Genomic DNA, 18393 nt, shown 5'->3' with positions numbered 1-18393 from the left:
CAAGAACAATGTTCTCTTTGTAAGAAAAGGAAAGAAGCAACTCATTACAGTTTACTGAATGCCTACTTTGTGCCAAGTCTTAAAATGAGTACTTTTATATCTTATGAATTAGGTATTATCATCATCTCCATCGATCTGTGAAGAAACCAAAGCTCAGAGAGGTTATATAACTTGCCCAAATGCCACAGCAAATGTGGATTCAGAATTTAAACCCGGGTCTGACTGCAGAGCCCAGGCTATTCGGCTAGTCTCACACTATGACCTCCTCAAGAAGTCTTGTACCCTATACCAGACTCACTGATCAAAATATTCACTGGGGTATATTTAGAACATGATTTCAGAGTACATAACTATAATCACATTCTTATAATTTAGTCAAATAATATACAAGTCAATAAATAAATACACAGCCTTTCCTCACATAAAGCAATCTTAAGAAAAATTGTTCTTTAAAAAGATGACCTGTGAACTGTACTGAAGATTTTTTTAAAAATCAGTATTCTAGATATTACTTGTAAATAGATTTGCCTCATTATCATTTTTTTGGTGTTTTGTAAAAAATATCAGAAATATCAGTTCCATTAATTAGAAGGAAAACCAGTATAAATTAGGCATCCATTTAAAAACCGAAGCTTTATTGCTTTAATATTGGATTTGTGATAATTTACTTTGGAATACTTCAGTATTAGTAATGAGACATGAGAACCATTAATCTGAATCAGCACCTAAGGGTTAGTAACATACAAAGTATTCCTATCTGTAGCCATACCTTACACTTGGTTTCATTTGGTAAAATCAGTGGTGCTTGAGACTTGTGACTCGTTCACAGTGGTGAACAGCAGTAAACAGGACCCACTGTCTGTGCATGTACATGGTTTGAGACGGTAGCCAGCTCAAGTCCACGAAAGTTTAACAGGGAAGAACAAACCTGACTCCATACTGGATGTTTCTTTTACTTTAACCTTTATATTCTATTGCTTTTGCTACAAGTTAATAACTAAAAGAATGTTGCTTCTAGCCTGAAATATACAGGACAGCCCATTCTCAAGGCTCTGACCTTTAAAGATATAACATTTTCCCATTCATATAGAGATAAAAAGTTACAGAACAGAGAATAACATTTGTCTTGCTGGAGGTTGACAGGAACATTGTGACCTGACCTACATGGACAGCTGCAAGAACAAAGGATTCCGGCACCAAGAAGTTTGTCACAACCAGCCACAGCCCCTCCCCTTTTAGTATAAAAGAAGCCTGAATTCTAACTCAGGTAAGATGGTTCTTTGGGACACTAGTCCTCCATCTTCTCGGTCTGCTGGCTTTCCGAATAAAGTCTCTGTTCCTTGCCTCAACAACTCCTCTCTCAATTTATTAGCCTGTCATGTGGTGAGCAGTTCGAGCTGGGACCCAGTTACAAAAGGAGCTGTATGGAACCTGCTGACTTTGGCTTTCTGTTCCTCTGAGTATCTCTGCCACCTCAGTTGACTACATGGCCTGCCAAAACCAGCAAAGAATCTCATCACATCCCTATGAGTGAGCCTTTCAAGCATTGGATTTTGCTTATAGGATTACTAGATTTTTCGGCAATAGGTGGTATGGCCACACCTACCTGCTAAACATGTCTACATGATTTCAGTGTGAGGTACCACCAATTTCTAGGATGCCTGCATGGTGGGGGAGGTGGTGCCTGTCTCTTCAGTGCCAACAATGGAGGCTATCACTGTCTGTCACTGGCACAGGCCAGCTCACTACCACAACCTCTAAGTATTATCGCCATCCAATTTTCTAATGCGTGACCGAGAAGAAGGTTTAATTACCCACTTTCACGAATAAGGGGGCGTTTAAGATAAACACATATGCTGCTTATATTCAAATAAAGTTTTTACAATTGATCCAACTTATACACTGATTTGCTTGGCAAACTCTCCCTCCACCCCCATAAAAAAGGGCTTCCACCCAGGTGAGCCATTTACCCACCAAATGCTTTTTTTTTTACTTAACAACTACAATGTACAAATCACTGTCCTCAGACAGAATCTGGGAGTCATTGTGATGATTTCTTTTTTAGGGCACTGAAGTCTCCAAAACTGCTTGGTACCTCTTTTGCTTTTGTTTCTGTCAACAAAATCAATTATGTTCAGAGATGAAGTCACCACCCAACATTTCTGAGGTAATAAAGGAGGTATATAAGTCGTCAGTCTCTTCCTACCGAAGACCATTAACTAGTTTTAAATACCAAAGAAAAGCCAAAGCTCCAGGGAAAAGCGAAAATGTTGAAGGTCAGACGCTACCGTGGATTTACATTTCACAGCTTCGAAAAGAAGTTTTGAGTTCAGAAGGTCAAAGAGTTACATTTTAGCTCTGCCAATCAGTATGAGATACTACCAGCCCTTTCATCACACTTCACAAATCTGGAAAATCTTTCACCACCAGCAGACCCAGGAGACATTCATCAGACAAAATATCAGCACATCAGACAGTTTATAATCTCAAGATGTTGGATAATGTTCCAAATGTACTTTTTTCTTTCTTCTTTCAACGAACAAGAATGCTCACAGTAGACAGCCCCTGGGCATACACTTCAGCATCAAAACATGAGACATCCCCCAGTGTCCACAGATGTGCCCCTGACTCTGAAGCCTTGAGTTACTACAGCCTTGAAAGTCTTAAACTGGGACATGGATGATGAATTAAATTTCAGAGAAATGCTTTCTTCATCCATCTGGCAGCTGATGACACATTTAGTACCCTTTATTGCCTATCTGTCCCAAAGAAAATGCTGTGATTTACTCACAGTAAATATTCCAGAAGGGAAGGTTATCAGCTAGATCGAAGGGACTCAGAGGGACCTGGGCAGAGGAAACAGGAGACCACGGGCTGAGGTCAAGGAGAAAATGGAGGATCAGGAAGATGGGGGATTAAGAGAAGAAAACAACAGTGGTGGTAGGATTCTAGGATTTGCAGGGGAGAGAAAAGAATGCACAGGGAGTGATCCGGTCTGGAGAACAAAAGGACTGGAAGGAGAACAAAGCAATGAAATGGATGGGGAGAGAGACTTCTGTGGTGCTCAAAAGGGAGAATGGACAGAAAGCTGCTGAGGGAGCAGACGCAGCCTAGGAGAGAAAGTCTGGGTGAGAGGAAAGCAGAGAAGGGGAGAGGGAGCCACAGCCTCCAAGATGGTCCCCGTGAGCCTCGTCTCCTGACGTGCATGCCCTCGTGCAGTCTCTTCCCACGCTTAACTGGGCTGACATCTGTGACTACGGAGCCATGATGGAAATGATGGTGTCTGACCTGCGCGGCTAGGTCGTAGAAAGGGGAACGTCTGCACGGCACTCTCCTTCAGACCACTCACTCTGGGGAAATGCAGTCGCCACATTCTGAGGATCCTGAAGCCAATTTAGGGAGGGGTCCACATGGTGAGGAGCTGAGGCCTCCTGCCAAGAGCCGGCACAACTTGCCACCAAGTGAGTGAGTCACCTTGGGAGGGGATCGTCCGTTCCCAGTCAAGCTGCCGGCGACTGAAGCCCTGGTATACATATTGACTACAACCTCTTCAAAGATCTTAAGCTGCTCCTGAATTCCTGACCCACAAGAACTGTGGGAGAATTTTTTTTTTTTTTTTTTTTTTGCGGTACGCGGGCCTCTTACTGTTGTGGCCTCTCCTGTTGCGGAGCACAGGCTCCGGACGTGCAGGCTCAGCGGCCATGGCTCACAGGCCCAGCCGCTCCGCAGCATGTGGGATCTTCCTGGACTGGGGCACGAACCCGTGTCCCCTGCATTGGCAGGCGGACTCTCAACCACTGCGCCACCAGGGAAGCCCAAGAAAATAATTTTTTATTGCTGTTTTAAGCTGCTAAATTTGGGGATAGCTTGTTACTAACAGAATTACCTGTAGATTACTAATAGGGTTGGAAAATGTAGAGAGGGCAGGAAAACAAAGACGAAGGGTAGAGCTCGGAGGGAAAGTCATAACAGAAAAGCAGAGAAGGTAATAATATCTGGAGTCTGACTTCTCTCACTTTCTCTTTCCTTCTCCTACACTACTGCATATCATTTTTTTTTCCTAAGTGAAACTTCCCTCATGTGAAAACTGAACCTGGAAATCCCAATGCTTACTGTAATACAAATAGAATATAAAAGACTAACAATAGAATAATAGAGTAACAAAGCTATTCTAAGTCCTTTCTTTATATTTAATCAGTTGATCTCAACCCTGTGCAGTAGGTCCTAGGAATCCCCTTTTTTACAGATAACGGTGATGTGAGTTGCCCAAGGCCACACAGCTAGTGAGTAGCCAAGATGAAACCCAGACACTCCGGTTTCCGAGCTCACACCCTGAATCACTGCACCATCTTGTGTCCATCTCAGAGCAGGGGCCTCTGGGCTTCTCCCTTCTCTGAGCCTCTCTTTCTATGTAACTGCACACTAGCGGGTGCCATCTCTGCCTTCATCCTCTGGTCTAAATGGGTCCCTTATCTTAACTGGGACAGATTGGAACATTCACAGAAAATTTTAATAAGTAAGGAGAATAAAAGGAAAATAAACAAGAGTTCTTCCTGACACAGGCCTAGTACAACCTGGCATGAGCTGGCCTTACCTCAAGGCCTTTGGCTCCCCGTCTGCCTGGCCTGGTGGGTAGCCTGGTCCACAGTGGTGGAAACAGCTGCAAAAACACCTCCTCCCCACATGACTATCACCACGAGTGGTCCTGTCTTTTAGAAAAGCCGGATTCCTAAAACTTGTACAAAAGCAAAGCCAACTTCTCATACCTAGGCACTAGGTTCTAGGGAAGAAGCCCAGTGGGTAGCCCTAGCAACTCATTTTACTAATTTTTGGTCTGACTATGTAGTTCCAGTATTCTGTATAACAGACTTGCCCGGCTTTCTCACTGTGTCTTTGGGGGCTAGTAGCAGTTATGAGCGTGCACTCTGCTTGCAAATCCCAGTCATGCCAGTGTGCTCACAAGGTGGCCTCCATCACAGGCCCACTATGGAACATTATCCCAGGTCGAGGTACCCATGCACCTGCTGGGGCAGGACTACACAGTCTGTTTCCAACCTGTGCCAGTCTTGACCATACTTTGCTCCATTGCTGGCTTCCAAAAAAACCCAAACAAACAAACAAACCCAATAACCCTAACCCATTGTGAACTCTGTCATTTTACTAAAGCTGACCCACTAAAGTAAAACTGCTGGTCACACAGTGTAACCATTTCACTTGAAAAGAATCCCCATTAGATACAATGAACAATCTCTTACACCAAGCCTCCCAGGAAGAGCTGCCAACAGGAGTTCTTCTCTGTCTTCCTCACCCTTCCTCTGGCCTTTCCCCCCTCCCCTACCCCAGGATCACCTCTCCCTTTTCCCAACCCTCCCCTCTCCTTATTCCTTTCCCAGTCTCACAACCCGTTTTGTTTTTTTGCTTTTTTTGCGGTACGCGGGCCTCTTACTGCTGTGGCCTCTCCCGTTGCAGAGCACAGGCTCCAGACGCGCAGGCTCAGCGGCCATGGCTCACGGGCCCAGCTGCTCCGCGGCACGTGGGATCCTCCCGGACCAGGGCATGAACCCGCGTCCCCTGCATCGGCAGGCGGACTCCCAACCACTGAGCCACCAGGGAAGCCCCTCACAACCTGTTTTTATTCAGAGCATTTGTGCGTATCTAAAGCCAGGCACTCACCCTCCTAAAAGGCCTACACAGCACAGCTTTTCCAAGGGGTGCCTTTGTTGGGGTCACTGAAGCAGGCCCACTAGGGATGGGGGAAGGTCAAAAGTTAGAGACGGAGACTGTGAAAGGGTCAGAGATCCCAACTGGCCACTGGGACCTAGAGCCACTCACTTCACATCTCTGCACCTCAAATTCTTTTTTTTTTAGGTCAAGGTGAGTTTATCGTCCAAATAGCATAACCTAACTGCATCCAAAACCATCTGAAATCCATCTTTAAGCTAGTCAGGGAAACAGGTTATTATTTTTAAAAATCACTTAACAGTGAACAGATAGGACCTCTTAAAAGGCAGCTGACTATACCATGTCACCATCATGACCAGTACAATGTTTTTTTCATATTTCCTAAAAAGCTGCTGTGAATACTGATCATACTACTTTAGCATATACTCAAATGCTGGCCAAATACACACCCACACCCACCTCTTACAGAGTACACGGTGAGAGAATAACATTGACTTGATATGGCATCACACTCGTTTTAAAGCAAAAAAAAAAATTAAAATAATAATAAAAGAAAGTCCAAGATGAGAAACTGTAACAGAGGGAGAGATTTGAGTGCACCTCAGATTCTCCATCTATACAATGAAGACAAACTAAAAGATCTGAGGCCACTTCCAGTTTCCACATTCTATGGTTTTAGGTAACTGTCTAGCAAAACCAAAGAGTTATAATTGAGGGACAACTAACTCTCAGTTGTCCTAACATCTTTTGGTTTTAGGTTTAAAGAACCTTAATTACTTGGTCGCCACACTTTTTCCTTTTTTTTAAAATTTTCTTTTATTTATTTTTTTATACAGCAGGTTCTTATTAGTCATCCATTTTATACCCATCAGTGTATACATGTCAGTCCCAATCTCCCAATTCATCACACCACCACCCCCGCCCGCCTCTGCTTTCCCCCCTCGGCGTCCATAAGTTTGTTCACTACATCTGTGTCTCTATTTCTGCCCTGCCACACTATTTCTTAACACCCCACCTTGCAAAAAACATTCCCAATTTGAGGAAAGCTTTGCTTCTTCTCCTGCCTTTGGTCCAGCCCCTTAGAGAGCTTGACCTTCTATGAACAGGTATGAATGGAGCACAGTTGTCTTCTTCACAAGAGTACTATCGAGAAAACAATGAGGGCTTTTTGTGGCAGAGGGGGAACTGCTTCTGAATTCCTGTCTTCTTCAAGGAGCAAACAAAAACGGTGCTCTGGGTCAGAGATTAAACATCACAACGTTGCTATTTCCATTTTCAGTTCTTTCAGTGTCTCCACCCAAACACAAAATGGTTCCCAGAAACTGGCACAAAGGGGGGAAAAACTGACAGGATATCAAATTCTGCTTACCTTTGACTTAATTTTGCTTAATTCCCTAGTAAGTAAAACCCAGATAGTAGAGAAAAAAAAGCTATCTGCCAAAAACTGTGTCCTGGGATACAGAGTGATGTGAGTGCTAACTCCTGCACACGTTGTCCTGGCTTGGTTTGCTTGCTTTTGTCAGTTCCCTGATTCTCTGGGAAAAGACTATCCCCAAAGCCATGAAAGCATCTAAGTAGGATAAATAGTGGTAAAGAGTTCCTGCCCATGAAAAACAGCTCTCCATTGTCAGACATCTCCTCTTAATTGATCTTAATAAGCTATTTTAAATGAAGGGAAGGAAAAAGCATAGCACTAACACATGGTAATTATCTGTAATTCTCCATTTGTAATGTCACTGAATAGAGAAAATAAGGCAAACGTGGACAGATGCTGACTAGAGCTCTACAATGACATCGAAATTACGGTATTTTGTACAGTGAAGAGGAAAACTAAGCTGCAGTATTTCAAAGGCAGGTTTTCATTCCAAGGACAATACACACCATGGCCTGTGGGGAACTGTGATGAGATGAAATGTCCACAAAGTATGACCCCTGGGAACAGGCAGGGGTTAGAGGTATTTAGCTTTGTGTCCAAACAGCTGATGGGTGTGGCAGAGACTTGTTTAGCTGAGAATATTTAATGTAAGATTCAGTGATTCTGCATCAGCTTTAAACTGAGTGGAAGAGAAATAGACTCCCCAGCTTCCTAGACAGATTTTGGGGCAACTTAAAAGAACTCTAACTTAGCACTCTAGAAGTTATCTAAGGTCAAACATCCTTATTTTACAGATGATCAAAAGAAAACTCAAGAGGAGGTCTCACAGCTGTTAGCCAAGCCCCAGGTGTGGCAGAGGAGAAAGGACGGGGTGGGAGGTCATGGAAGAACCACCACTCTTTATCTTACCGGTAATCTGATCTTCACTCTTGACCAGGAATCAGCATTTCCCTAAACTACTTCATTTACTTCTGCATCAATAAGTGATCCTTGAGCACTTACCATGTGCCATGGAACTGTGTGTGCTAAATGCTGGGGTTACTCTAATAATTAAGATACACCTAGTGTAGTGAGAACAATTTTATCTAATGTCTCTGCAATAACACAACTTATTAGCATGTTTTAAAAATCCCATGCCTCTTCACTCCAGACTTCCGCATCTGTGGGTGATCTCCTGCAAGTCTGTGCGCATACATGAAGGAATGGGTCTGTACTCAGAGCATTAAGCAGCACCAATTGACCCAGTGGCAACAACAAAAAAGGACAATCTTGGGCTGAGAGCTGAAGATGGACTGGGAAGAAAGATGGGAGACCAGGTTACCAATGGATAACAAAAAAAAGGGGAAATGACCAAGACCCTGGGTAAGGTACCTTCTGGGATGGCCACACGCAGTCCTAGGTCAAGGATCAGAGCAGCCCTGCCTACAGCAACAGCCTGAGGGAGAAATACAAGTGACCTTTGCAGGTGGATCACTGCAAACCTTAGGTTAGGTTTGCCCTAGGTTGACAATTACCAGCACTCGGAACAACTTGCTTTAGTTTTTTTGGTTTTTTTTTTTTTTTTTTTTTTTGCGGTACATGGGCCTCTCACTGTTGTGGTGTCTCCCGTTGCGGAGCACAGGCTCCGGACACGCAGGCTCAGCGGCCATGGCTCACGGGCCCAGCCGCTCCGCGGCATGTGGGATCTTCCCAGACCGGGGCACGAACCCGTGCCCCCTGCATCGGCAGGCGGACTCTCAACCACTGCACCACCAGGGAAGCCCCCTGCTTTAGTTTTAACAAAGGATGAAAGAACTGGAACTGGAAAAGAGGTGAATCAACTTGATCCTTACTCTAGTTCTCTTGAAAGTTACCCGGATTAAAAAGAGAGCATCTCCAATCTATTCTGGAGAAAATAAGTTGGGAAAGAAAAGCTGAAAATAACTACATGAGTGATTTTTAATGGATATAACTTTTCTTTTGGGGTTGACATTTAAGAATTCCACTGAGGGACTTCCCTCATGGTCCAGTGGTAAAGAATCCACCTTACAACGCAGGGGACGTGGGTTTGATCCCTGGTCAGGGAACTAAGATCCCACATGCCACGGAGCAACTAAGCCCATGTGTCACAACTACACAGCCCATGCGCCCCGGAGCCTGTGTGCCACAACTAGAAAAGAGAAGCCCGTGCACCCCGCGTGCCACAACTAAGACCCAACACAGCCAAAAATAAATAAAAATAATAATACATAAATCTTAAAAAAAATTCCACTGAAATCATATTATACACTGACCTAAGCCAATTTAGCACTTCAGAAAATGGCCAGTTCTTTTGATAAATATAAGGAACTTCCAGTACGTAGAGGTTACTGAGAGCTTATGTGTTCCCAATCCCAAACTGACTATTCGTCTCAGTCCAAATTCTGCCAACATACATAAGCAAGCAGGCACAAAAACAGACAATCTGATCTGTCCTTTTCCAGAAGAAACTTCTCTTTTTGAGGTCAGGCACTCAGACAAGAACCATGCAGTTCACTCTGAGGTAGATACAATATTCTCAGGACAGGACAAGCACACCTGAGTGTCAGGTGGAGAACAGAGCCCTGCAGGCAGTGAGGACCCGCAGGCCCACCGCCCTGCCAGCCCAGCAGGTTCCCACCCTACATTCACCAGGCGTGCTGGGGCTTTTACCTTTCACTTTATCAGTGAAAAATGTTTTTCAGCATCCTTAAAGTAAAGAAAACCACTCGGACGATATCTGAAGTGTTGGGGCAACCAACTTTCAAGAATGTATTCCTAACAAAGGTGCATCCGATGTTAAACACTCCAAGAGAATGAAAGTTAATACGCATGTACATCATGGCACTGTGTACACTTCCATCTTCCTAAAGTACATTACCATACAGACAATTTGATTGTTTCTACAAAAGGACACTTTCAATCTTTAAGAAAAATCATGTACTGCTATTTTACCAGGCAAATTTCCTCTTATAAACTTAAATTATTGAGGGCTACTAAATCAAATTAAACTTGTGGAAATCCTGCAAATTTGGTTTTGCTCATCATTCCTTCTCCTCCTTCACTATTAGATAAAATGCATATTAAACCAACTGCTTAATCATGTTAAGTTACTGTTTATATTTTTAGGACACCACAGTCAAAACTTAAGATTTATTCCTAAGTTCTTCACCAAAATGAACATATTTTTGTGTTACTAACTTGTGTATATAAGTATTATGCTAGAATTTCACTCTGTTTTAGACTTTCACACAGTCAAATTATGTTAACGATATTAAAATCATGATTTTAAATGACATTTTAAAAAAGAATCATGGTGTTCTCCAAGGCTTTGCCATTGTAAATCATTTTGATAATAATAGGAAAACTGCTATTTATTTATATAAAACCACATTATGTTCATCCCTAATCACAACTTTATATTCCCATTTAAGAGATGGGAACACTTTAGCTCAGAAGAGTTAAGTGAATTGGCCCAAATGACAAGATGAAAAAGGACACAAGATTCAAAGCCAGGTCTTCCTGGCTCCAAATCCTAAACTCTTTCCTTTATGATTTGTTACTGCACCCAAGCCCCTGAACAAGGTAACTAAACTATGCACCTCAAAATAACAAAATCACACAAATATGCCACATATCCTATTTCATACCTTTAATCCTCTGAAACTTCCTGGGCTAGTTGGAGAGGAACTGGAGGATTTCGTAGATTTAGGAGTGGAAAGCTGGCTGCTGGGAGTTCCATTAACTGATCATGAGACAACAAAGGAGACAGAGGTCATTAAAACCCAGAACCACCAGATTGTGTAAAAACACTAAGCATATGCCCAGTATAGCTCCAGTGGAGCTTCGATTCATTCAAAGCTCAAAGCAGACGGTAAATCAGCAAAAAGCAAAAATAATGTGTCTTACTGCATTACAGACAAAGTATCAGACAAATAAGCAGTGAAACTAGAATTATTTTCAATAATAGTTTTCCAACAGTGACATAAACAAATATATAAAACGTTATGGAGTTAGAGATGTGAGCAACAACTTGTCCATATACCCTGCCTGCCATCAAGGGTAGAGAAATGCATGGCTGTTATATTTGTAATGGTCTACTCTGAAGGTTGTCCTATAAACTACTCCAATATCCAGTGTCTTAGTATACACCAACCTGAATAACCAAGACGTTCTTGTGGCTCTCCCAAATCAATTCCACCATGATTCTAACACATTTTCTAAGTATATCCTTAATGGAAAAAGAAAATTACTGGTCATTTTCCTTGTAATACCTACTTATTTGTTTGAAAGCCAATTTCTTATTATCTAGACTAGCTATTTCTAATTCCTTCCATTTTCTTGTCTTCTCAACTTAATTTCCCCATTATTTAGCAAGTCTTGTTGGTTTTTTGAACACCCTCCTCCAAACTTCCATACACTTCCTACGTTGAAAGCTCAGTTTAGAGACTTGGTAGGGAAGAGTATGGGCACGGCTGTTTCAAGGGGAGGGTCAGTTTGCAGATTTTGTACTATACAATGCTAGTCACACATCTCAGTATAACTCAGGCTTATTCCTAATTATACCAATGGGATCCACTTCTGCTGTAATTTCACAAAACTATTAGTTAACATCTGGTATTCATATATATATATATTCCTCTTCTAAGGAGTGCTTTAACCCCTTTTATCATTAATCTTCAATGCTTCTGCCCCAAGCAGATGAAAACCGGCATTCGTCTCTATGGAAAGAGAAGCAAAGTCCATTTCCTTTCTAAAAAATCTTTTTAATACAAGGGAGGAGACAACTGTTATTTTAAATGATGCTAATAAATATAAAAAGCAAAATGCAGAGATAAAGGTCCTGAATAGGTGACTTAAAAAAGTAAGCACCAGTCCTTGAACGGAGGCCAAATTCTGGATCTGTATTTGTGATTAGATGAATCAGTCATGTATGTTTATTGTATTGCTCCTTGTAAAAATTCAGCAAAGATGAAAAAATTTTCCAGTTATTTTTATATTACCAAACTTGAATTTTTCTAGTTTAAAACCACTCAGTCATAAATCATTATCAGTTATCTAGATTTTCTTAACAAATGTATGTGGGTATTTAGAGCACAAGTACAACACAAGTAACTATACAGTTAATTAGAAACTTTTAAGAGGATTCAACAGCCCTGATTATTTTTCAATAAAGTTACACTTCAATTAATGCTCTTTCTTTTAAAAATTCTCCTTAAAGGGAACTGGTGGTAGGAATTCACGTAAAATAGAGATTACCATGAGCAGTGAACTAGTAAGCCTGCTGTGAGCTGGTACTGAGTTTGGCTCCTTTTCCCCTTCATTCCACACAGCAACCTGTTCAGGTCACCAGTTCCTACTCACCAAGGGCTGTTACCTTTCACTGACATTCAGAAACCACTTTGATATCAAAGATTTCCCTGGAACCGTGACAGAAAAGGGATGAAAGAAGAAAAATTGGTTCCTGCACATGGTAAGCCCTGTGGCAGACCAATTTCCCTAAAAACACACCTCCTGCCTAAACATAATTTCTTAACAAAACTCACTGCCAGGGATTGAACTGGTATCAGTAACTACGTGTCCATAGTTACCCTCAAATAACTCCCACCCTAAAGAGACACTAAGCCATATATAGCCCTCTAAGTTTCTGATAGCATTTGAAAGGTTCTAAACTATCGTCGTCTAGTGAGAAGTTCTTAATGCCATTTATCTGCACATCTCTCCAGTCTCTGGGAGGGTACGTGGGGCCTGGGACAGAGCCACACTGTGCTCTCTCCCCCGACACTGCTGCTACCAACAGGAAGGTGGGCAACGCCCAGCGTCTCCGCAGTGCTCCCTCCTTCACTGCACCCTGGATTTTCTCTCCCCAAATAAGGCTCTTATCCGCCCTTGCCCTCAACTGTAAGGTAAGCAATAAACTTGGGGGCTTTCTTGTGTGTTTGCTCTGAACATTTTTTATCCTGGTGGACTACGACAGATTCACAAGCTAGAAATCTGAAGCGAGACTTTTTAAGATGCAAATTGTGGTAACTGTTTACCTGCTTGTATCACCCAGATAAATTTCTATGTGTTTATTACATATCATTTAGCTATTTAGATAAATTTAGAGTTTTGTTGAGGAATTTTGTCAGCCAGAAGACTTCACTGATGGGAGCACTTTTGTCCCAAGAGTGAAAAAGTATAATATGACATTTACAAAGTAACTTGCTCTGTTTGAAATTCCAGTGAGTCCTATGGAATGTTCTAAATGGTAACAGGCATACTACACCTAAAGCAGTCCGTAAAATCGAGTTATACTTCTGTGTACTGTGGCATTTAATAATACAAAACTCTCTCTCCATTTTCTATAACTGCAGTGTGTGCTGAACATGCTTTTGAGTTAATCTCTTATAAAGAAGCCATTTGCCCTCTGAAACGCGATTTACATCTCACAACTTTTACTTATAAGTTAAGATAAACTTTATTAACCCAAACCCAAATATGGACTCAGTTGAAAATCTGGAGTACTGGAATCCTAAGATTTTCTCAAATCAATTTCTAAGCATTCCAAATTCTAGTTAAAAAGATTTATACACTTATTAGACTATGTTATGAAGCAGTTGGTCTGCAAGACAAGTATGGCTATGAAACATGTTTTTAGTTCAATATGTTAACTTCCCTCTTTAGACCTCAGGCAGACAAAATTAGATTAATTTTAATACCTGATCCTTGAACCACTCTCCCCACTTTTATTTATATTACTTACGTGATAAGCATCTGTAAACCTATCACCAAAACAAAAGCTAAGAACCTGACAAAAGTCTAATTTACCACACGGTAAACTCAGTGAAGTGTATTTATGCAAATTTCATGTTACATTAGCTTTCCCTGCATGTGAGATACTTTACAGAAAGCACAATATGATTTGAAATAAGCTTAACATCAGAGCGATGCATTCAGTTAAAAATATTCACATCGCTGATATTTTAGAGAGAGGATGTTGCGCCTATTAACCCCAGGGTGGGGAGGAAGGAGAGGAGAGTATAATTGCTTCTGTGGCCATTTTCATATTACCAACAACCCTTAGCCTTTTTCAATAACGGGCTATTCTCCCAAATTAACTAGAAGACACACCCCGTGAAGCGCTGTGTCTCCTCCATCACTGTGTACCGTGACTGCACACAGACAGGCACCTGGCAACCTTCTGAGGATGACTGGCTCTCTAACAAGTAAGGGAGGCGGAAGCATTGTGAAGCGCTTGATAACTGCACAGATGTCCACTGGTAAAAGCCAGATGCATTCATGGAAATGGAGCAAAAGGAAACAGAAATATGGCGAAAGACGAAAACAAAAACCCAGCAGAGCGACAAAGCCATAATAATCATGGCTCACCTGGGGATTTGGCCGTAGAGTAGGCCCTGGAGTAGTGGCCACCCCTCTTTACTGGACACATTCAGTATAAACAAAGGAGACAGTAAGGAGAGTGGTTATTCAGCAGGTCTAAACGTGTACACAAAAAGAAGGGCAAAACCACCCAACCTAGAGAAAGTGGGAAAGGTGCTGAAGAAGCAGTAGAAAAGTAGAACACCCCCCAAATTCGGTATTTTATAAAAAGGTTGATGCTTCAGACAGTTGTTATTAATACTACTTTCACATGTCCTAGATTTACCCCATGTAAAATCACAGTTTTTTCACAATCCTTTCCTTAATGGGAAATGATATCAGCAAAATTATAACTACTAGGAGCGAGCCTTACAGAATCAATATATAAAGATTTAGGGGATATTTTAATTCTTTAAAAATGTCAAAAGCTGTCAAAATTATGACAAATGTATAGACTCAAGATCTGAAAGAAACTTAGAGGTAAGTCTGACTCTGAAATAAGCAGCGCTACTTTCTAACAATAATCGTTGCTCCTATTAAATTGCTCGATGGTGGAAAAGCCTGTGGAAACTTACCAAGTAAATACATTGCTGTTAGGCGTGTATGTTTATGTTTTAAACCAATAAGATAAGAAAATATCCACAATCTTATAGCACAAAATTAAAAATGCAGCACACAGTGGTCAAAATGTGAAACACTTCTACATAAATACCAGAAGAATCTAGACAAGATTGCTCTTGAGAAAATGTGTCAGAACAACACCAAGGGTTAGGACACCTATTATAACTTTGAGAAACAGACTTAAACTTCTGGATTTAAAAATCATGTCATTCTGGAACCTGGCTGCGTACAAGGATGGGAAAGACTACGAATTCATATTAAAGAAAACTGAAGAATGATTTGCTCCTTTTGTGACTATCCATTTCCTTTCCCTTTAACTACCTGAAGCTGGTGATTTGCTGCGTCGAGAAGGCCCAGGGCTCTTGGATCCAGAATACTTAACAGCTGAGGAGCGAGAATAAGACGACTTCAAGACGCGGCATTCTAGAAAGGAAGGAAAGTGCTTTAAGTGGATCTGGTTTTAATTCTCACCAAAGGAAGATCACAGATCACATGTGACAGTGGTTTACTGCCTAGAACCATTACCTGATCATCCTTCCTATTAATGCTAAACAACTTTAATATACAGAGCAACTGTCCCAAAAGCACACCTGAGGTTACCTTAAATTAGGCTTCACACCTTGCGACTCACCTCATTGTTCCAGATGGAGTTCTTTTTTTTTAAATCTTTATTGGAGTATAATTGTTTTACAATGGTGTGTTAGTTTCTGCTTTATAACAAAGTGAATCAGTTATACATATACATATGTTCCCACATCCCTTCCCTCTTTCGTCTCCCTCCCTCCCACCCTCCCTATCCCACCCCTCTAGGTGGTCACAAAGCACAGAGCTGATCTCCCTGTGCTATGCGGCTGCTTCCCACTAGCTATCTACCTTACCTTTGGTACTGTATATATGTCCATGCCTCTCTGTCGCTCTGTCACAGCTTACCCTTCCCCCTCCCCATATCCTCAAGTCTATTCTCTAGTAGGTCTGTGTCTTTATTCCTGTCTTACCCCTAGGTTCTTCATGACATTTTTTTTCGTAAATTCCATATATATGTGTTAGCATACGGTATTTGTCTTTCTTTTTCTGACTTACTTCACTCTGTATGACAGACTCTAGGTCCATCCACCTCATTACAAATAGCTCAATTTCATTTCTTTTTATGGCTGAGTAATATTCCATTGTATATATGTGCCACATCTTCTTTACCCATTCATCCGATGATGGACACTTAGGTTGCTTCCATGTCCTGGCTATTGTAAATAGAGCTGCAATGAACATTTTGGTACATGACTCTTTTTGAATTATGGTTTTCTCAGGGTATATGCCCAGTAGTGGGATTGCTGGGTCATATGGTAGTTCTATTTTTAGTTTTTTAAGGAACCTCCATACTGTTCTCCATAGTGGCTGTACCAATTCACATTCCCACCAGCAGTGTAAGAGTGTTCCCTTTTCTCCACACCCTCTCCAGCATTTATTGTTTCTAGATTTTTTTGATGATGGCCATTCTGACTGGTGTGAGATGATATCTCATTGTAGTTTTGATTTGCATTTCTCTAATGATTAATGATGTTGAGCATCCTTTCATGTGTTTGTTGGCAGTCTGTATATCTTCTTTGGAGAAATGTCTATTTAGGTCTTCTGCCCATTTTTGGATTGGGTTGTTTGTTTTTTTGTTATTGAGCTGCATGAGCTGCTTATAAATTTTGGAGATTAATCCTTTGTCAGTTGCTTCATTTGCAAATATTTTCTCCCATTCTGAGGGTTGTCTTTTGGATTCTGAGGGTTGTCTTTTGGTGGAGTTCTTAATAAATACAGAAATCCTGATGTCCTAACTTGATTCACACATACCCACAGCCTAATCTACACATGTGCAACTTAGTATTATTATTTTGGTCAGTAGCATTGATAGGCAAATGCTACAACAAAGAGTTCTCTCCAGGTCTCTGATAACCTTAGTTTGAAAGGGTATAGGACTCTAATTTATGAACCCCTTACTGTCTTATTTTCCATCTGCCCAAAGCATCAAAAATGAGGAAACTAGTTTTAAATAATAACTTTGGTCTTTCCATAAATTGCCAAATAAGTTAGCATGTAGAGGACCAGAACTAATTAAACAGCTTAAATAATCAATTCTAATTTGAACAATTAAGAACCTGGTTTTTGGAGTCATGCAGATTTGGGATGAATCATGGATTTGACTTTGCTAACTGGTGGACCTTGGTTAGGTCTAAGTCTCAGTTTTTTCCCCTATGAAACTGGGATGAAAATAAATCTGCTTCATAGGCTTCTTATAAGGATTCAATTAGATAACATAATGTCTGTAATTCACATTAAAATACTTCAATTTACGCAGAAAGATTAAAATGTGGGTTGGTTTTAATCTATACCCCAGGGGCAATAAATTAACAAGGGAAGTACACTAATCAGGAAAATACACACCAGGGAGGCCGAGTGAGCATCTGAAAGGCTCTAATCAGAACCTTACTCAGAGGCGGACGCAGCAATAGCAGCTTAGTTAATTAGCAGCACGGATGTTAGAAAGCACTCCACTGCTGGAAGGAGTGGTGTGTGGGTTAGTTAGAACTTCCTAAAGGCACTGCTCCTCCCTTATGAGCAGGATGGGTAAATCTAGAAAGCCCATAACCAGAACTTCAGAACCACCCCCAGGGTAGGAGTCTGAGCCAGTCCTGCACCCAGCTCATGAACGGAGGGTTTTGTTCCTTGACTAAGACCAGCTTAGCTGAATTCTATGGATTTTGAACTGATTTTTAATGTAAGGTGTTGTCAGCAGTATAAAAGGACAGAGCTGGGACTCATCAAGATGGCAACACAAGTTAAAGAACTGATGGTTAAAAAAATCTTTGCCTCCTGAACCCTACCAGGACCCTGTGGGGCTCCTGGGCACAGAAGCCTTTCTGTGTTCCCCGTTTCTTTCTTTCCTTCCCTCTCTCCCTCCCTCTCCCCTCCCACCTCCTTCCTTTCTTCCTTCCTTCTTTCTCTTTCTTTCTTTCTTTTTTTTCTTTCTTTCTTCTTTCCACCTTTATTGGAGTATAATTGCCTCACAATGGTGTGTTAGCTTCTGCTTTATAACAAAGCGAATCAACCATACATATACATATATCCAGAGATATGTTCCCCATTTCTTGGAGGGAATAGACTCCAGCTTCCACGACTTCCCCTGAGTTCCAAAGGGCAGGTTCAAACAGTTGCTAATCAGGGAAGGGAGGGGATGCGGAGACAAGGGAGGAGCAGCCAAGGAACAACAGTGCAGCCTTGGGGCAGGGTCCTGGTTCCCCCTCAAGGGATACACATAACACTATCTTTGACCTCTTTACAGAATGAAAACCCTCAATAAATGGAAGAAGTCA

The 18393-nt window shown here is 41.5% G+C and overlaps 1 protein-coding gene across 11 annotated transcripts in view; it reads right to left on the bottom strand.

The window, feature by feature from the left end:
* Positions 1–18393, bottom strand: part of DCLK2 (doublecortin like kinase 2) — a 170615-nt gene that overhangs the window by 48720 nt on the left and 103502 nt on the right. For 8 of the 11 annotated variants that reach the window (XR_009534088.1, XR_009534091.1, XR_009534092.1 and 5 more), the window contains exons 4-6: positions 15359–15460; positions 14426–14476; positions 10705–10799 (exon numbers count right to left, since the gene is read on the bottom strand). Coding sequence is in view for 7 of the 11 variants with exons in the window: in XM_060116201.1 (XP_059972184.1) it covers positions 10705–10799; positions 14426–14476; positions 15359–15460 (248 nt within the window). In the remaining 4 variants the exon portion in view is untranslated. The remainder of the gene's footprint in view (positions 1–10704; positions 10800–14425; positions 14477–15358; positions 15461–18393) is intronic. The other 3 variants (XR_009534089.1, XM_060116184.1, XM_060116193.1) reach the window with 1 other exon arrangement.

Source organism: Mesoplodon densirostris, chromosome 1 (assembly GCF_025265405.1).
Source record: "Mesoplodon densirostris isolate mMesDen1 chromosome 1, mMesDen1 primary haplotype, whole genome shotgun sequence".
Taxonomy (NCBI): Eukaryota; Metazoa; Chordata; class Mammalia; order Artiodactyla; family Ziphiidae; genus Mesoplodon; species Mesoplodon densirostris.
The sequence above is the reverse complement of the archived record's forward strand: the minus strand, read 5'-3'. Positions and strand labels throughout refer to the sequence as shown.